Source organism: Antennarius striatus, chromosome 22, assembly GCF_040054535.1.
Source record: "Antennarius striatus isolate MH-2024 chromosome 22, ASM4005453v1, whole genome shotgun sequence".
Lineage (NCBI taxonomy): Eukaryota > Metazoa > Chordata > Actinopteri > Lophiiformes > Antennariidae > Antennarius > Antennarius striatus.
In genome coordinates, this window is record NC_090797.1 from 5,326,823 (window position 1) to 5,348,342 (window position 21,520).

The following is a 21,520-nucleotide window of genomic DNA, read 5'->3' on the forward strand; positions in this document are numbered from 1 at the left end:
TAAGTTTATGCTCATTGTGTGAATGACTAACTTGCATGAAAGTGTCTGTTGGCACGGTAGCAAAATGTCAGCAGTAAAGTGTAGCATTGCAAAGTAATTAATCTCCGCCTGACATTAATTGCCATATTGTGTTGCCTCTTATCGCATCTCTTAATGTCATTTACGCTCCACAGTCCTTGGAATTAGATTCAATTTCTGTCTCATTTACACGAGGTTTTAACGTTCACCCCCTCAATAGTTTTTTTTTTTACCATGAACTTGCTCGACTCCTGAGGCATCATTCAGAGGCAAGAGACGACACTGACAGCTTCATTTTGATAAATCTTTCCTTTTCATTCTGTTTTTTGTTTTTTGTTTTTCCAGCTAAAACTTTTTTGTGCCGGAGGAACAGTGAAGACATAAAACATCCTTAAGCAAGTAGTCATTTTGGGGCATAAAATCTCTGAGTCAATAATAATGAGAAGCAGTAAGAAATGGAGCAGCGTTCTTTATAGCTTAGTTTGATGATCAGGGACTTGAATGACTCTGACTGAATGAGGAAGCTATCAGTTCATATAAAAAAACTTTTCAGCTGTACTGTATGTAGCTGCCATACCAAGGCCATTGGAAACAAAACAGGAGACTTTGCTGCTGTCAGAGAACCTTATTTCTTTAAGGCAACTATTTTTTTTGGGGGGTGTTCACAACAAGATAGTCAGTCTCTGTGTGTCAGACTGAACTTCAAATGCCCATAAATAATGAGAGATAATAGAGCTGGTCTACTTCCAGTAAAGCAATAAACTGGAGATGCATCTGTACTCGGGGGAGTAAGCCTATACTGATAGTACACAGTTTTAAAATTTAAAGTTCTGGAGGAAGATCTGGAGAGAGGATGGAGTTTAAACCCTGCAAGTGAACTGTCAAATTCTGAAAAGGCATTTGAAATGGCAATTTACATATCATCTCTAAAGCTGTATGGTGTTGAAATGTGATGAAATTCTAAAGTTTTGAGTGTGATCCTTGAGTATGGTCAATTCGGTCTATTAGATCTAGTAAATAAAATGCATGGACTGTCTGAACCCTGTCAGGCCTTGGAGTCCCCTGTAAAGTAACTTATGCTGAAGGTGCGTTAAAACTTGACCAGGAGAGTTCATAATAACCATGGCTGAACCAAAGTCACTGCCGGAACCGTTTCCATTTTTACAACTACATTGCAATTCTCATTTATGTATCCATCCAGCCACATGTTGACGGTCGTTGGGAAAGCCTTTTTAAAAAAAACAAAAAACTTCATGCAGCTATTAAAGCAGCATACAGACAGGCAGACTTCATAAACCCAGATCATAAATATACGACTTGGATCATCTTGTCAGAATACATCAGTCTATCAAGCACAAACACAAAGGCTTGTAAAACATGAAAACAAAATCCACTTTTTCAGGAGACTAATGAGGAGTGCAAAATCCTGCACCATTTGCAATGCACTAACTAATACAATCTGAAAAAGCATCACATTACAGCAACCAGAAAGGCTGAGCATTCTCTCAGCGAGAAGTCACTTCACTTTGTATTAGGAGGGATCATCTCCTCTCTGCAAACCCAAAACCCATTTCCTTTCCTCGCTCTGCTTGCATACTATCTGTCCCACTGACTTCATTCTTTTTTTTTTTTTTAACCTTCTTAGCAAAAATCGGAGCTATCTAAGCTCACATTGAAAAGTTGCCTCCTTTGCTTGATCCAATTTTCTTCTATCTCTCTACAGAAAAAAAAAAACAAAGTCTATTTTTTCTCCATACTCATAAAGAAAGAAACTATGAAACTACTTTGTTAAAAATCAAATACTTTTAAGATGTTGTCTTGACTGAGGAACTGCATTCTTTCCCAACCCTGTAGGGCTACATAAATAAAAAAGTTACCATTCAACAAAGACTGTTGTATGATTAAAAAAGAAAGTCCCACAAGCAGTTCTAATTAATTAATTAATTAAATTCAAGTATTGAAGTCACATTTACAAGACCCAAGGCAATTTTCATTATATTTTAGAAAATAATAAATTGCCTTGATCTCATCGTGATAAAATCTTTGAAGTGGGTGCAAATTGTAGAGGCATAAAAAAAGAAAAGAAAAGAAATGCAGTTATTGTGTTGTTGTTGTTGCCGTGGGACCTCAAAAAATACTGCAACTTAAGAAAACACTTCCAAACAGACAAAACACTAGCAGAAAATAAAAATATCTAAATCAATTTGACAACATGTGCAGAATTATGAAACGGATGCTACAAAAACACATCCAGACTTTGCGTCACCCTGACAACATTATCAGTCGTTGTTGCACTGAAGTGATAAACACATTCCTTGGAATCATGCATCAACCATTTAGGATCTGATTTTCTATTCCATCTATTTGATGAAAAACTTCTCGCTTTTCATAGGCCCTTGAAATTCATGTGAGATGTCATAAGAAAACAATCAAAACAAAAACAAAACACACACACACACCAGAAAACACGAAAAGCTAAACATAATTTACAGAGGAAGTGACAAACGTTGCGTTATGACATCCAGAACTCGTGGTTTGAAATGTGAGACGCACAAACTAGTTTCAGTCTGTAACAGTGCGTGTTGACATCACAGGATCACAGCAGCTCCGCCCCCGCACTCTGCTGATGCTGATCCCCGCTTGCATCAGCACCATTCCTGGGATCCTCAAGAACAATCGAGAGAGAGGGAGAGAGAGAGAGAGGAAGAGGGAGGGAGAGAGGAGGAGAGAGAAGGACAGAGGGAGAGAGAGAGAGAGGGACTGAGAGAGAGAGAGAGAGAGAGACCCAACCCCAAACGATGAGCCTATAGGCGGCAGACGCCCGGTCGAGCATCCCGGTTACGCACAGTTCCGAGGCCTCATCAGCGGTGGGCAGCGCTAGAAGCAGCAGCAGAGGAAGGCAGCACAGCCACAGCTACGTTCAGTAATGGAGAGCCTGCTGGATAATCCAATGAAAGCCGTTCTTTACTTGAAGGAGCTCACCACGATCGTCCAGAACCAACAAAGTCTGATCCAGACGCAGCGCCAACGCATCGACGAACTCGAGCGAAAGGTGGAGGACCTGATCGGAGAGAACCGACAGTTGCGGGATCCTCATCAGTACGTCCATCAGCCTCCTCAGCAGCAGCAGCAGCATCACCACCACCACCACCACCACCCGACACACCGCAGCGCCAGTCCCCAGGCGCCTGCACACCTCCATCAGCACCCGGCGAGCAACAAAGCCGCGGCGCACCTCGGCCAGCAGGCGAAGCCGCAGCATCAGCATCAGCAGCAGCAGCAGCAGCATCCACCACCGCCGCTGCAGGAGCAGCACCACCACCAGGTTCCGTGTCTATCGGCCCAGCCTCAGCAACACCAGACCCCGACAGCACCGTCCTCCCACCACCCGCAACAGCTGCAGTTGGTCCCCACCTCGCCGCAGTCGCCCAAAGGGAGCCAAGCCAGCCCCGACTCCGCCGAGGAGAGCAAGAGGAGCGCCTGCTGCAAGTCCCTGGTTCCGCAGACTCCCACCGCGCTCTGCCGCTCGGTCGGATTGGCCAGAAAAGCGGAGTAAGTAACACAAAACAGTCTCAATAATGATGGTGAGATTTGCAGGATATAATAAGAACTCTTCAAATGAGATTTACCTGATAAAACGGGATTATTTTTTATTAATATTAATGGTATCATCTACATAAAGGTGCGTTCATTTGGTGAAAACTGCACAGTGTCACCAATAAGTAATATTAATCAGAGAGCTGTCACTGGCCTCATCTCACATGTCATAAAATGCACATAAAACACTAAGAGTGACCCCGATAAGATGGATGTTTTCACATTGAGCTATGGCAAAAAAAAATAAAAATCCCTGGCTAAATATAGTAAATGTGTTCAGCCAAGAAAAGAACGTGACCATCAGATGTGATGACATAGCAGCGGCTGACTTTCAGCTTTTATTCTGAAACATTTCCTAAAGGGAATCTATTGAAGAAACTCACAAATACACAATGTAATAAAAAATGTAATAAATAAGGTAAGTTTTAAGAAAAATGTTGTACATTCATATTACATACACTGTACAAGCCGTGCGCATTATTGTACACGACTTGCCTTTGATTAAGTTCACATCCCCTCTGACAAACTGAGGCTTAATCTTCTGACAGGCAATTCAAGCTCCTCCTGTATTTCTGCATGATTCACTTGGTTGTTGCCCTGTTTAATCAATCACACGCTTAATGGTTATTGATTTCAGAGACCCAGGCTCGCATTTTAATTGTGGTTGGTGCCTTGATCCCACACCGAGCCAGATTGTCACTACTCATAGAGGCAGAAGTTAAATGGTACCCTCAAAATGTTGGTCTTACCCTTTCCGGTGAGGCTGCAGCCGTTTTGTGCCCTTTGCGTCGCCACACTGAGCTTTATGTCCCTTATGTACTCGGCTGAGGGAGCGATTTCACTTTTGCAGAGTGTCGTGACATTCTAAGCATTCATTTTTAAACAGGCAACGCACCAAACTCCCAAAGGCACATCACTGGCTTTGAAACAAATGACAGCACTTGAACATTAATGCAAATAATTAACACCTACCAGCGAGATTCAGTTGTGCATGAAGACACACTCTGAAAATTTACCGTGAGCAAACCTCTGCAGGGGGAAAAAATGACAGGATTGACTTTAGGTGATTAAAATGAATTATTTTTGGATCTACTTCCTTGAAGATGAAATTATTTTTTGTTTCAATGTGCCGTCCCTAAAAAGGAATTTAGAGGAGAAATGATAAGTTGAGTATTTATCTACAATTTATGTCATATTCAGAAGGGAAAAAAAGGTCATTTTTACCTGCTCAATCTCATTTTTGATTGTTTCTTTTCCTCACAACAAACTATTGAAAGTCATGAGCTCAGACTGTACAGACGTTTGTCACACCTTTCGTCATCATTATTTAAAATGGAATTGGTACACTAATAATAGATACTGGAAACGTTTGATAGGGTTTGTGAGGGTCTCAGTTACCCGCAACTTTTCCTACATCTCTAATGGGAGTCTGTATGCATGTTTACAAGCGTGCAACAAGTATTCCTCACAGTGCTGAATTAAATTAGATTTAAAAGATTTTGTTGAAAATGATCAACAGACAGAGACCCTTCAATGTCAAAGTAAAGTCAGATCTTTCAATTCCACCTTTTCTTTTTTGCACAGTGCATCCTGTGTCACCGTCTTGCTGGAAAACAAATCTTTCTAAAATACTGCAGCAGTCTTGCAGGAAACACTGAGCCTTTCTCTGGGTTATTCTTGCGTTTTGCTGCATTTGTCTTTGCTGACAAGCCTCCAGGAGCGGCTGCAGAGAAGCATCCACTCAGCGGTTTTGATCTGTGACAACCCCAAATTAAATCACTTTTGACTTCGTGTTATGAAACAATAAAAACTACATTTTACTCACCATGTGTCCTACATGCTCCAGCACTGGCCCAATTTGCTGTTATTTGCTCGCCACTATCAAGGTCACATGAAAAGCCTTGGCCAGAGCTGCACACGCATGCATGCAGTTACGCAAACACACAATGTGCCGCAACGACCCCATCTGTTCCACTCGGCTGATTTTGCATTGTTTCTGTAAATCCAGATTTAGTTATCATGCCATTAAGATATAATTCCTAAAAAGTGCATGTCAGGAATGGAGCACATTAGCATGAATACTCAAAAAAAAAACCAACAACCCAAAAACCTTGACATAGACCAACACACAAACACATAAACAAAAGAGTCAAAATAATTGTTGGGCTGATTCAGTCATTTATATTCTTTTGTCTTTTCGTTGAGATAAAAAAAACAACCCTACTATGCTTCTTCTTAATGTCAAAGCTCTGCTTCAGAAAAAAAGGAGACGCAAAGGAGCATCGTCTCCACTGGTGACATTGATTCTCGTCAGACATGGCCGTGCATCCTTGTGCTGTCAGTTCCTCAGGGGAACTGGTGCATTTTTATTAATGGGTGGATGACAGGAACATGTCACAAACTGACTAATATGGAATTGTGTGTTTATATCTGTGTATTTATCCATGTTACTTCAAGGCAGTCATGACAACACACTGGCTGCTCCTGTTCCTCAAACCGTGTCCTGCTACTCTCTAAAGGATGCAGTGACACGTTCAGGTATAACTTCTGCTTTAGAGGTGGTGGAGGGGATTTTGTTAACTGTGCACAGATTAAGGCTAGCTGTTCCCATTCTTAAAGATAAAGATAGGCTAACCTCATAGCTAGCTCTACATGCATATTTAGTAGTCATAGCAGTTACTTATTTACAGGTAAACAGTTACACAATTTATAATGGGTTGAAAATGTGTGATTTAAAGGTGACGAGGTGGATTTTTTTTTTACCTGTAGACAGATCAAGGCTAGCTATTTTTCCATCTTATGTGAAACTTGTGGACAGTACCAGTAGAGATTTTTAGATTGGACATAATTTCACATATGGTAGTAGATTTAATCACACTGTAGCTAAATTTGCTGCTGCTTTCTTTCTGGGGCTAACTCTTAAAGTCTTGCACCCATCCGTAGTGAAAGGCAGTTGCGTTCCCCGTCCAGGTAAAGCATGCTGTTAACTCTTGCAGAAGCTGGTTCAGAGAAAGGAAATTTATAGAGTCAGTTTCTTTTGCAAGGTGTCATAAGACTGGACATAATAATGGACATGCTACTGGTGTTAATATCTGAAGAAGCACCCAGTTAAACTCTACAAGGTCGGTATGCACTGGTTATCCAACTTTACCACTACATTTCTTGAGCTCATCTGTGTTTTCTGCTGATTGAAATGAGCCAGAAAATCAATTTGTAAAACTCTAAATCACATCAACATTCCTTGTCTCCTCCGGTGGCAGAATTTCAAGAAGGCAAGCGTTTTCTAAAGTTGTTTCCATCCTTCTGTTTGGCTCTGGTATGAGCTCAGACTTTTTATATCTGCTGCCATTGCGCTACTGAGGAGGATTCGTAAGAGGTCGGTGTGATGTGAAGACTTCTGCGATCCTTTCAACTCCTTTTCGTTTCTCTGTAAACTACACCGCCCACTCTCACCTTCCGTTATTCATATTCTTATTTGTTCCCTGCTCTTCAACTCCTCATTCCCTGCATGCAAACGATACCTTTGTCCACCCCATCTCATTATTCCTTCTCTCCCCTTCATTGTCCTTGCTTCTTCTCTGTTTCCACCAGACCCAACGTGAATTTTTACATTTATTCCTCTCCACCATCCCGTCCTTTATCCATTTCCCTTGCTGCTCACATTGCATTGCCCTCCTTTCTTGTAATCATCAGCTTGTGCAACAATGGTTTCCGCAGCCTGGATTCGGTATTCACTCCCATCCTCTTACCACCAGGCTCTCCACCACTTAACCCATCTCCATTTCCTGGCTGGGCTGGAGGCATTCAGCCCACTGTGTCCTTTGGCTCTTTGTGTGTGTGTGTGTGTGTGTGTGTGCTTGGGGGCTGCCAAGTGTGTGTGTTGAAAAGAGAGTGTGTGCAAAGGGTGGATGGTGTATAAAGGTAAGAAAGGTGATCGCATGCATAAAGAGGCATGCATTTCTGATAGCATTGAACTTGCTACCTGAGGAGGAAGTCCCAGGTTTCTTATATATCTCCTGGTGTTTCTGTGCTGGTCTATCACACAAAACACTCACAAATGCACACACACACACTCTTACATGCCACATGGCAGCAGTGTTTTCCGCATTGGCTGCGATGGTCCTCTGGCCCCACCATGCCCTCATTTTCCTCCTCCCAGCCTTGTAGCACAGAACGTGTGCCATCTCATACACTATCTCCTGCCCGTGTCCTTCTCTTACAGAAATAAATTGGTTTATAGATATAACATAGAGATTGGGAATACAGCACATGCTGACACACATGCACACACACATGCTCACACACAGAGCCTACATAAATTACAGAATATTCCTGCGGAGTGCCGGCTGGATGCTGCAGCCTCTCCTTGTTCTGATGCTCTAAGATCAATGAAGCTGGAGCATCGCCTGCACGAGCTCCACCAGCTATGCTAACCCCTTCTTGATCTGCAGGTATGATATCCTTATTTTAAAGTTAATCTCAGTGTATGACGGCATTTTCTTAAATGATAAAATTTTTTCTTGGTGGGAGCAACGCTCCTCTAAAGCGATGTTACTGCACATTTATTGTGTAAATCAGATAAGTGTTCAATGCAACACTATATTTTTTTTCATCTCTTTCAATACTATATCTAAATCATTGGCTCTTTAGCTGCTGATGCTACATAATTTTCACACACGCTAAAAATTAGGATTATTTCAGCAAAAAGCTGAACCAAATCACTGAAAATAAACTGACAGACAATAAAAGGCACAAGATTTCTTTCTTTTTTTATTTAAGTGAAGCAAATTAGTTTATATCACTGAGGCTGCACTTTTCAGAACACATAATGTTTGCAAAATTACCTGCAGAGCTCAGTACTCTAGTGGTTAATGGAAATACTTTTATTTGAGGGAATTTACCCTTTAATGAAAAAATTTCCTGTGTCTGCAGGCTAAAAGAAAAGTAGAACGATTGGTTCCCTGCATGTTTGTCCGTCAGTTACAAGCGCGGCAGGGATTAAGGTAAAGTAGATTTGTATATGATGTTCAAATGGAAATATTAGTCCACACCACACCTCCTTTGCTCTTTCTCTTCATCCTCTTTTCAGCTTTTCCCTTTCTATCGCTATTACTTGAGAGTTGGAATATCCTCTCTGCTCTTTACTTCACTTACCCTCCCCTCAGTCTGAATGGGTATCACGTCTGCTCGGTTATGACAGGGTTGCTTGCCTCGGCTACTGCTGGAATCCAAATCATGAATATCACATTTGGTGTGTAGTGCTTTTAAATTGCTTCATTTCTCAGAGGACGTAGCTGCCGGGTGATTCCTGACTCCTTGGTAGAATATTAGCTGTCTTCATGCACACGTTGTTCAAAGACAGTCCCAGTTGTTGTAACCCAGCCGTGTGTGTTCCTGTGTGTGTGTTAAAGGTTGTGTCTGGGTGTGTGAAGGAGAAGAGAACAGATTCTGTAATATTGGATCGTTTTAGCTTTTCATTTCTGTGGTGTAAATGTAGCCTGCTTAGGCTGTGGGTGCTAGGCACTTCTGTTTGTTCCTGGAAATATCACATTGATCTGAGATTATTGAGTACACATTGAATAAATACATTTGCTCTACTCATTATCTTTGTAATCATGCAGAATCGGAACAGCCTGAATATGTCTTCTGTGAGATGTGACTGGACCCGCAGGAAAACCATTCAGGACTTTGCAAACAAAATTGATTTCAACCTCCAAATAAAAGTCAAATCTTTTCCTTTTGATTCGAGGCCTCATGAAACCTTATTTTGATCTCTGCAAACATAATTTTTTATGTCTCTTTTGTGATTTTTCTCGAGCCTACTTCCTAATTTTGTGAATTATCTCTAGCCAGTAGCAATTGCTTTAAATCTTTTGTCTTTCTAAACCTTAAAAAAGGGGAGAGCAAAAAGAAAAGTGTAGCACAGATTTTAATTGTGGGAAAAAAAATAGACGTATAAAGATGTGCGACACTTGATAATACACCTTTGCAATCACACTCCTTTAATGGTATTTAGCAGCTGCTAATATATGTGGTGTTAATCACAGGCTAACACTTGCACAGATATACAGAATGATGCTTAATTCAAAATTGCGCTACCCCAGTGTTTGTACTAAAACAGTCAGAGATGTCAAGGTGAAATAATTCTCTAAATTCTTATTGGCTGGTGAGCTAATGACACGTTTAGCACTGGGAAAAGGGATCTTTGAAAGAAGGAATAATGTGCATTTATGGAAAATGTTTATCCATCTGTCGTAGAGATTTAACCTCCTCAGAGTTTAACATAGAAAATCCGTCAACAGACAATCAAAAAAAAAAAAAAGTTTTTGCAGGATGCATTCTGTGTGCTTCTGAATGCATCTCCGTTGTGGATGGAACGATTAGTGAAATTACATTTTGTGAACATTCTGAGGAACATATCTATATTTCCTGATTTAGTAATTTTAAGTAATTAAAGTTTCGTTCAATCAAAATTACAGACCAGATGGTTTGTTTCCAGAACAAGACAAAATATTGACATTAAGAAAAATGTCTGCTTTAACAAATCGTGCAAAGTACGCCTATGAATAAAGATTTATTTTAACAGATGTCTATTAAGAAATGACTAATAATGGAGACACACCTGATATTAACCATTAATATTGGAATGTATTTCTATGACATGACATATATTGCCAAGTGGTTTGGTGAATGCAACGTAATTTGTTAGTATGTACTGTATACTTATCTTGAAACTACCCTATTAATAAGAATCATATCTGCCAATTTCACCATCATAATGATGACTCACAACTATGTGTCACCCACCCAAACTCTCACAGACTGACTTCCTGAATTCTATTGAATTTATGGAACAATATTGTCAACAAAATGTCGAGGGGGTGGATGGAGGAGATGGAAAATATGACTCTCAGGAGGAGCTTGGTGGTTAGCAAGTAGCTGCAGTACACCCACAAACAGTAATACTGTGCGCTAAGTAAATGAAGTAAAAAAAAAAAATTAATGGAAGAGAGGATCCCTCTTGATAATTCTGTTAAAAACAAACTAGAAGTATCCAAAGGAGAAAGTCAATCCCGAAAGAACAGGGAAAGATATCTTAGCTGATGTGTTTTATTTGGATGCCACATATTTATTTTTAATCAAACCCACACATTTTCTGTTTGCGCAGCTTCAGCGATTGAATCGCAAGGTTTCATTCAGTCCAGATTTTAATTTATTTGCATTTCACATTTTATGTAATGCTTTGGGGTTTGATATGTATAATTTCTTTCTGAATATCACTGAGCTTCCTTTTTTCCATTGCTCTCTGCCCGACCTAATATCCATGTCTGCTGTTGCATTGTACTCTACACTCAAACACACCCATGGAATGGCACATACTTGCCTCAGGAAATGTCAGGTATGGTTATCTTTACAACCCAGAGTAATGTTCAAAGCCACTCACCTGAGGCTGTGACGCATTCAGGGGCTGATCAGAGCTGGCACGGCATGTCCAATTGACTTTCATGGTCTTGCCAACATGTTACACAAAGCCTCAGCTAAAGCTCAACCCTGATTAATTGTACAGTGCAGGAGAAAAAACAAGACATAAATCCAGTTGGGTACTTATTTTTTATTGGGTACCTTTTTTTTTTTGTGAACCTACATTCTTAGATCTGATTACTCTTGTTCATATATATGTGGTATGTCTCTTTAACAGGTCCAATTTTGTAGGATTTATTTGTCTAACCATCAACTATGGTAGCTGCTAAAAATGAGAAAACTAGTCCAGGTATATTGTTAAAGCAGGACAAAATACTTAGATAACAGAAATACAATAATGCTTTGATATTATTATACACTGATAACATTTTAATGTAGATTCACCAGATTAATTATTTACAATATTGAATAGGAATTCTACCTCTAAAGCCAACGAATGTTTACTTTCCTTCAGTTTCTCTTGTTTAATATTAGATCTTCCATATTAAATTATTTTTGGTAATAATTGTTAAGGTCCTGCAGCAATCCTTCAATGGGATTAAGTGACGGATCGCCTGAATGGATGCCGATGCTCAGCCGGTTGATGGGATTTTCCTCATCAGCTCAGGCCCTGGCTCATATATGATATCCACGTCAGTTTGGTAGCTGTCAAGCCTCAGCGCGAAGCATGAAAAATATCTATGAAATTTGACCCACTGCCGAGTCTGCAGCAGATGGCCCTGCAGCAATATAGTGTGTAGAGTAATGCTCAATATGAGCTGATAAAGCTGCTCAATAGTGTAGACACCAGCTGCTGATCAGAGGAAAATATCTTGTGTGGGGTCGTCCAATAGTCGGCCTATCCTGCTTATCTCAAATGGGCTTAGGCAGCTGGGTCGGCGAACCCTCCCACTTGTCATCCAAATTGTAGGACTACTGCATATAATGTTGATGTCAACAATGTTATGGTATTAAGATGTTATTATTATAGTATTACATAATCAGTGCTCATATTATTACAGCAGCTGAACATCGAGATTAAAGATTTCTCTTCCTCTCTTTCTGTCATACATATCACACTCAAACCACACACACACACACACACACACACACACACACACACACACACACACACACACACACACACACACACACACACACACACACACACACACACACACACACACACACACACACACACACACACGTTATGAACATAAGGCCTATTTAATGAAAGCTAGTCTTCATTTTCGGGTTTATTATCACATCCGTCATGATAAATGGTTATTGTCTGTTTTTGCCGATAAAAAGGAAATTTAATAAACACTAATGATGACTTCTGTCATTGGGAAATGAGCAACTGCAAAACCTCTGCAAAAAGTTTTTGTTTTCATGTTTTCCATCATGAAGGATGACAAAAAAATTGTAAAAATATGAAGACGTGGCATCTGAGTAAACCGGTGGCAGATGTCTGTATTTTAAACCTTCGAACACAAACGTTTGTCATAATGCCTGCTTTAAGGGTAACACAAGATATCTTCTCAAATATTCCAGTGGCCAAAATAAAAGCAAATTATTGTTTGTTCCAAACAATAATTTGTTCGGAACAAACAAATTACAATTTCTTTAGTAGAATAAAGTAAACAGCTTCAAACGTGCTATTTTCAAAAATTTGTTGTTCTGGTTTACTTATTTTTTGCTCTGCAGCAAGACCAGGACAATATGTGCAGCCAGCTTGTGTCCAATACAAGCATATTTTCAATAAAGACCTGATGCAGTTCAAGGAAAATAAAGATTTTGGCCACAATTTGTGGAAATGCAGTATTTTCTTCTCCAGTTAAAAAAAAAAAAAATCTGATTGCGGTCAGATTTTGGTTTTGAGGCCGATAGGGTATGGGCCTACATTTGGAAATACTTTCACATTTTGAGGTTCAGCCTATTGAAAAGAGAAACAATCAAATATACCCAGGAATTGACAACAAGCAAACTTTGGAAATTAAATAATGGCGGCAGACCTCTATAAAGGCACTTTTCCACCACTGATTGGATGTTAGTTTCCTCCAAGGTCAACTTTATTTGTGTTTACTATGTTTTGCCTTCCAGGGCAGCTTCTAATATCGCTTGAATAAGTTATTTCCATGAGCGACCATGTTTACAGCTACGTTTTTATGTCACCGACAAGGAGATGGTCTGTGAAAACGAATCCGTCCGTTATTGCAGGCTCCGATAGCTCCCTCTCCATCACGAGCTTCACATTCTTCACTACAGTGATGCAAAGACCTTTTTTTTTCTGCCTTCAGCCAAGTTGAATCATCCGGAGAGATATTGACACAGCAAAGCTGAATTCAACACAAGGAGGAGCACATCGACAAACACATTAGACACGAGTTAAAACAAAATACAATGAAATCCTGGTGCGCAGATTACACTCTTCCTCAAACAGACCCAGTGTGTGGAAGAGCTTATAAAAGCTTATAGATTTTCTGAAGGTAGTATTAGCAAGTTTAGACCATGAGGGGAACTGAGTCAGTGGTGTGGAAGATCAGAAAGCAGGTCATGCGAGTTCAGTTTAATCTACGGTGCACACGTTGATCAAACAGCACGCACTGTCTGACAGAGATATTTGAGAAACTAGAGGAAAGGTTTTAGAGACTTGCAAATTTTCCAGAGCAAAAGAACTCGATGATATAGTAGAAATGTGTGAATAATCCCAAACATGGGAAAGGATGTGTTGCTGTCACAATGAGTTTGTGTGTGTGTGTGTGTGTGTGTGAGGAAAGAAATCCAGAGATTAATTAGAAATTAGTCTTCTCATATCAGTGCAATTTGTTTCTAGCATGACAAGATTCATGAGAGTTTACTTTTATGCCGTTTCAGCGAGGAATGTGCTATCTCTCCAACATAGCAGCGCCAGGAAACCGACCCAAAAATTCTTATGAAATGCTTGCAAGCTGCTTCAGAGCGGAAAGATGGAGGTGATAGTAAAACTGAAGAGAGGGATGATGAGATGGAGAGAAAATTGTGAGAAGCTGGAGATCAAAGCAGGGGAAAAAAAGCAGATGGTTAGGATGATTGTGAAGGAACACGCTCTGAAAGATAGGAGTTCATTTTCTCCAATACTTTGATTCTCACAAATAAGGTGAAATCAATAATTAAGGTATAACTACACTTTTCTATGACACAGTCTGGCTGGATATGAGCATCTGCTACTTCCCTAGGGTCCTTAGATGTAACCTTTTCAATACGCCACCAATAAGGTTCCAAGAAGTCAGGATCCTTCGGCAGAATTCTTGTGAGTTCCCCTACTGCACTGAGGTGCAACAATGACTTTGTGGATCCGTTTAATTGAAACCCGTTGAATTGAAAAAAAAAAAAATAGACTGCGTTATAGAGATTGTATGTTTATACCAAGGGAAGGGTCTCTCCTATCTGGAAGAATAAATTTTGCCGGGGTGGCAACAACGCGAATGTGATTCACATATTGTATTAGGTTTGTGTTTGTCTGTGTTTTGTTGTAAATAAAATCACAGCAGTATTAATTCAACACAACTGATTTTATTACCCTGGATACTTGCCTACCTTGTCCTGCAGAATACACACCCTTTATCTGCATGAGCAAGCAGCTCTGCCTCTTCCAATGCTCACAGTAATCGTTTTACCCTTGGAGACCGCTTGTGTTCTCGACCTATTACAAACGTCCACAGTGGTGTCATGGTCATTAAAGCGAATACAATTAGAGGAGGCATTAACAATAGGAATTAATTTGCTGTCATACCCTCCCTGTAGTGTCTGCTATTGTTTCTGCCAAATACCCCCAACCTCTCTTGCCTTGTCTTCTGTCTCTAACTTTGGCTTTTCAAAAAGACCTTGAGCGTCTTGTGATGAACCATTACGACACGGAGAACAAGGATGGTTCGACCAAACAGAGTGGGGTGCTCTTGGGGGTCAGGATACGCTCAAGTTCTTGAACAAAGTGTAGAAGAGGATGTGCAGGTCTCCTTGTTTTCTCTGTTCTCTGTTAGTGGACAGACAGGATGGAGAACAGACAGACATAAGAGCAGATTGACGACGGGGCAGGAGATAAACAGCCAAACGCTGGGTTGTTACAGGAAGGACGGGTGGCCGCTACTGGGAATATTAGCCTTGGTTCTTCTAACCTATCTGTCTGGTTTTCAAGGATAGGGCAATGCATATGGAAAGCTCTTCACTTGGTGCATCTTTTGACAGCAAAGAATTATTGAGCAAAGTCCTCTCTTGCGTAACCTCATGTCTCCAAATAGGGGGATGGGACTCGCACCGACACAATGGCGAATCAGTGTAAAAGGGACTGAGAGAGAGGCTATGGGGGGGGGGGTGCAGCAGAATATGATGGCTAAAGCCTGGATGTCAAGAATGTGAAGTATGTGAGCGTCCAGGTTGAAGGAGAGGGCACATTGATGGAAGGAAGAAAGCAAATGGACTCATGGCTCTTTCTGATGGACATTAAAATTTCACATCACTGCTCTTTCCCTGCTCTATTTCAGTATCAGCCTTCACATGGGACTGAATATTGAAAATATTTTCTGCAATGTCTTGAAATACTTTTATGCATTATCGGTCGACTCGATGCTTTCACTGCCAGCATTTTTCTTCTGCTAAAGTGCAGCCATGTGTCTTGAAAACCCTGCCATTATTTGAGCTAAATTTTCTATCAAATCTATAGAAAAACCTTTATTCAATAATTAGTTGATGCAATTGCCAAGTTAGAAATACTTTTATTGAATTCAACCTCAGTGTTAATTATAAAACAAAAATAGCATTCCATAGCTTGGCTGGAAAGTAGGAAAAATAAAGTACTGATGAAGATGTTACTGCAATTGCTTTAGACATGATACACTCAGTCAGAAATTAACTTAGTCAATTAGTCAGAAAATTAATGGTCTTGTATTTTTATAATTAACATTAAGAAAGCAAAAGTATTTTTTTTTCTTCAGTTTTCTGATTGTCTCTGACAACAACATAAAACAAGGCAATTTTCTCTTTTTTAAAAATTTATAAGTAAAATGGTTGGACAGTTAAGCCATGAAACAATGGACATATTAATCGATATAGGAAATAATAATTTCATAATCGAATAATTTACTCTGCTTGGCAGCCATCCTTTTAACATTTTCTTATGAATAGAACCTCAACCATCCATTTCCTCTTCCTCTGTCCGTGGTGCTGATGCATCCTCTGAAACAAAGAACGCTCCAGTCTCTCCCCATCTACTGTATCTCTTTGGTGATCAAACACTCAAAGTCTCCACAGTTCTGCATCAGTTCTCTTTATATAATTTTCACAGAAACATGCATCAAAGGTGAAGTGCATTAAATATGGCCTCTCATATCCAAAAACTCAGAATATGAGACACTGATGCAAGCTTCTTTATGTTAATATACTTAAACTCCTTTACCTTGACAAACATGGCTTGATCAGTGTCTTCTTTTTGATTTTTAAATCTTTTATATCATTTATACGTTTAGTTAGAGAGTAAGACAAACTGAGAATTTGGTTGCTATGCTAACCTATGTTTGGTCATTCACTATTCAGGGAAGGGGTTGAGTTAGTAACAAATTTCAAGCAGTTTTAAATAAAATTCAAATGAGTAAAAAACAAAACAAAAAGTAATTCTATGCCTTCTCTTCTCAACACAGCAACCAAACTGTGCTTCACCAGTTTTGCTGCCCCGCTCCAGAGGCCCCCGAGGGGGAGACCTCGACCGCCTGTGTCCCAAGGTAAGACCACTGCATCCTAGCACCTTCTGCACAAAACCTTTTGGCACTTACTCACTTTGAACACTTTTTATTTCCTGTAAATTTAAATTGCAGCCACTTACCATGCATCCAGTTAATAGCGGTGCTGCAGCAGCTACTTTAGGCAACACAACTACCCCAGCAGCGTTACCCAAATTGAAGTGGTTGTAAATGCTTCCAGGGGAAAAGAGCCAATAAGATCGAGACCCCTCTCTGATGTATCAGCTTGGGTTTTGGGTCTTTTTAAATTGGAGATTGTTCCCTGAATGAATCTAAGATATGATTTGTTGTTTCCATATTAGTGCCGTGTTTATCAGACCATCAAGATCGATTTACTGAAACAAAATTATTATATGCCAATAATTTGCCTCAAGATCCCATTTCATAGACGATGGTTGAGCCCTTGGTGGAGCTTTAATTAATTGGGGGAAAAAAAGTGTGCATGCAAGAGAAGTAGGATGATAATGCTTATCTTTTATTGTCAGATTGGCACATGCCAGACACATAGTTGATGCTGCCAGTTGGAAGTCCAATGGTGCACAAACATTTTATGTAAATTCCAACTCTTAAGTCAAGTAAAAGCTTTTCAAATCAGTCAATTTACAACCTCCAAAGCCAGTTTCATTTGTTACTTTGCAATCACTGTCTTTGAGGGACTATAATTATTGGTATTTGGTTTTGAATAGACAGGCAACAAACTTAGATAAAGAAGAACAGAAAAAAAAATAAAATAAAGACCTTTGACAATTTTAATCTCTGCCCTTTTATGTAGAATTGACAGGCAAAATGTTTTATGTTTTGTCAACTCCTCTATCACAGTTTTGCTGAAAATCATGTGGTCATGATTGAGCCGCCCACCTCAAAATGCTTTGTTTGTTGTTGGCTGCATGTTTTGCAGGATTATTTGGCAGCATTGGCCTGAAAAACATGCCCTGAAAAACCATAGCCCCCACCATACCATACGTTAAAAGTGGCAGAAAACTGAGGACCAGCAAACAACACGTTAGGCCCTTTGTCCACAGAGAACTTGCTTTGTCAGGAAAGTAAAGGAAGAGGCAGAGAAGTGATGCAATTTAGTGCTTTTGCAGTTAGGATATGTTACATTTCTGTTGGCATTGATACAGAAATGCAGTGTTTCCAAAGGAAAGTATAACACAGCATCATCAGCATCTAGTGTGACTTCCATTGTGAGGAATGGATTAAAATAGCACAAAAATATGTTACCTTACCTTCCTCGTTACATAGCTTTGATTTGATCCTCTAATCATAGGGCAAAGAGATTGCCAAACGTTCTGCTATCTCTTACAATTTGAAGACATGGTCTCACCAACTCGCGTTCACACAGAAGAGTGAATTTGTTCTATTACTACTCAATCTGCATCATCACAGAGGTCGAACAAAGCAGAAAACAAATGCTGTGTGGACACTGGCCCTTGTACATCTCAAAGGTCTATTCTGTATTAAGACATATTTATATAATAAAGGGCAGAGAATTATAAATAAGATTAATCAGTGAAAGTTTAGTAATATTCAATTTGCTTTAAAAGGATAGTTAATTTTTTGAACAATTATCACGAGGATTGACTCATAACCCACGCTTTCATACCTCTATTAAACACGAATTGAAATTCCGGAGGCAGTTGTTAAATTTGAAACGGAGTGACTCGCATCAAATCAACGCTGGAGGGGGAAACTAGAAGGAAAGACCAAAGAAAAGACAAGAATCGATCGATCGCTGATAGCCTGATAGAAGCTGTTTGTGTGTTGTGATTGCTCCGTTCTTCGAGACTGTCAGCCAACGGTGCAAAGTGCACAACAGACAGTCTTTTCTGACCCCCACACCTCCCCCACCACTCTCTGAAGCAAACCACTTCAAAAGAGGACTCTCTGGGGCCGACACAGAAAGCAGCTTGTGGTTTTGTCTTTTGATTTTGTTGTGTCTTATCGCTTTTTAGAAGGTGTATTATGTTGTTGTTGATTTCTGTATTTCCACATCGTTGTCAGTGATTTGTTGATCATTTACTCACGTGGCATTCACCACATCACACGGCAGCGACATGAATCCACACGGCACCCACACCTCATTGCATCCATTCTCACTCATGTTCACTCCATGCGGGCTTGTCTCTCCACTGTGGTCACGTTAAGTTTGACAAAGTCATGTTTGAATATTATCATGTTCTAAAAGTGTAATTTATGCAATGTTAAAGTATCATTATGCATCGATGTGTGTGTGCTGTAGGGTCTTTCCCATTATGGAAACTGGTGAGCGTTCTTGTCGACACATGTAATGCATCTGTGTTCATGTGGAAAAAAAAAAAAAAAAAGCACAGTTGTTATGTTGCATGCTTTGGCTTGGCAGTAATCAGAACACACTGTAGCTCCCTGTCTGTGTATGTGTGTGTGTATGTGTGTGTGTGTGTGTGTGTGTGTGTGTGTGTGTGTGTGTGTGTGTACACGTGTGCCAGTGTGCCACTAAAGTACACACAACATAAGAGAGTAATTTACATACTCCCGAATAACACATAATCCTGTGCACACTGCAAGGTCATAAGGGAAATCTATTATTTTATTCAGGCCCAAAGATATTGAATTATATTTTTTACTTTTATTTACGGGCATGCCATCTATTGTAATTTTTAATTACATTTTTCATTTTAAAAGTGCATATACTGTTTCTGTGGGGTAGATATTTGTCTCCTAATGTAAATAATATATTTCAATTATGTGACAGAACACTTAAAGGATTTCGTTGCTGTTTATTAAAATTCTTATGTCCCTTGATGGATAATCACGCTCAAATTTCCTTTAACTTGTTAAAATGGTTCCCATAATCCCTCAGGTAAAAACAGGAAGCAGGATGATGCGGTGGATTCAGCGAGAAAAACGACCGAACTGATTTATGCGAAACTTTGCAGAGGGGTGAGACGTGGGTCAGGAAAGTCTTATTTCACACACTTAACCTGACAAAGTAGAATCATTGCTCCCTCTGCAGCCGTAGAGTAATTCAATCCTCTATGTGTCGATGCTATCAGCCCAGAAAAGGGCCCTGGCGTGAACTTCTGCAAGAACTCACTGTACTAATTTGAAGCCATATTTGCTCTTAGTTTGTACCTGTCTGCTTTATTTGAGCAGTTAGGAAGCGGGTTGTGTGTGGGATCATTTAAAAAAAAGAAGTAGAAGTTGTGAAGATTTCACTGTCACACGTAATGAGAGCCCTGCGGAGGCTGGAAACTCACCCTGACAGTCTGGTTGCTCATGCTAGGCTTTAAAGAGGCACCAAAGTCTTTAAAGACTAGAGGGGATTTGTGTTCCGGGGTCACCAAGTAAGATCTCTAATCACTAGTGGAAGGAGCTGATTGTGTGGGATAGCCACAAACTTTTCAATTAGCAGCAGAAGCCTTCCTCTGCTGTTGTATGCTAAAATTGCACCCAGGGGTTTTACTATTGTTTGTTGTTGGTTTTTTTAACAGTTCCATAAGGGAACTTTTTTTGGTTTCAGCAAAAGTGAGAAATGCTACGTTCAATGCACGGGGCCGCAGAAACCTAATAACTAGAAGGACAGCAATTTTAGAATATTTTAGTATTGAGAATTACGCTGCAAAAGTATGAATAATTACACTGGGAAATGCTTGGTAGACGGACCTTACTAGAATGGATCCCACTGCTTCCTTAAAAAAAGATTTGTCATATTGCGCCTCTAAAAGGCTCCCCCTGATATTTTTAATCCAGGCTGTACCGATGATCCCATGAAGACCCTTTGTCAGACTGTTTAGTAATTGAAAAAATGCATTCGGAAGGACTACGAATTTGTAGTTTGAGTCAAGTATTGCATCTGTATTCCCCGGTTGCATCTTTGTTTTTCTTGCAGTTGGTTTGTAAAACAAATAGCCGGCAGCGCTGCTGATGCAGTGAATTGTGTGCTGAGGTTTTTCCTTGCCAAACGACTTCCTTTCCCAGCTGTGTGTGTTTCTGATCTAGGTGGAGCAGGCTGGTCGGGTGTCTGCCGGGTGGGCGGCTCCTCCGCCTGCCGTGCTCAGAAGAGTGATTTGTATTCCTATGTAATCAGAATAGCCGGATTCCATCATGATGACTTATTCTTTCCACAGTTTATTGTATCTGAAGATGCAGCACAGATAAAGAGTAGCTCATGCAAACCAAAACCAAGAGAGTTCATTTTAGCTCATTAGCTGGATAATAAGCTTGTTAGTCTGGGTAACTATTTTCTCTCTTCGATTTTTTTCTCCCTTAATGATCACCAAGTAGCCATGCAAGTTGATTAACCCTACAATGAAACACAGAACCAGGATTTTACATAAAAATGTGTAAATTATTTCTGCTCAATCCCTTTCATTCCTTCATGAGAGAAAGGTTGCAGCAAGAGGTTGAATCTGCCAAGAATATCTTCATCACTTGTGCCTTTTGTGCCACCTGCTGCTAATGAGTGCTAAAGCTACATTAAATCCTGTCTTCCACCGTCTGTTGGAAAGCCAAGACAGGTTTATTTGTGAAGAGATTCAGGAGCCGTTCACATGAGGCGAAGGGATCAACTTGGGTAGGAGGTAAATTGTGACGTCTACGGATCTAAACTGTTGTTTATAAGCTAATTTCCTGTGGTGTCTGGGGTATAAATTGACTTGTATGATGAAAATCGAACAGCTCTGCACCCA

At 40.0% G+C, this 21,520-nt stretch overlaps 1 protein-coding gene across 5 annotated transcripts in view; it reads left to right on the forward strand.

Annotated features, from left to right (window-relative positions):
• The first annotated feature begins 2,857 nt into the window (after nt 1-2,857).
• Nucleotides 2,858-21,520, forward strand: part of iqsec3a (IQ motif and Sec7 domain ArfGEF 3a) — a 74,482-nt gene continuing 55,819 nt past the window's right edge. For all 5 annotated transcript variants that reach the window (XM_068306747.1, XM_068306749.1, XM_068306751.1 and 2 more), the window contains exons 1-2: nt 2,858-3,570; nt 16,752-16,832. In XM_068306747.1, the coding sequence (XP_068162848.1) occupies nt 2,945-3,570; nt 16,752-16,832 (707 nt within the window). In that variant the 5' untranslated portion in view covers nt 2,858-2,944. The remainder of the gene's footprint in view (nt 3,571-16,751; nt 16,833-21,520) is intronic.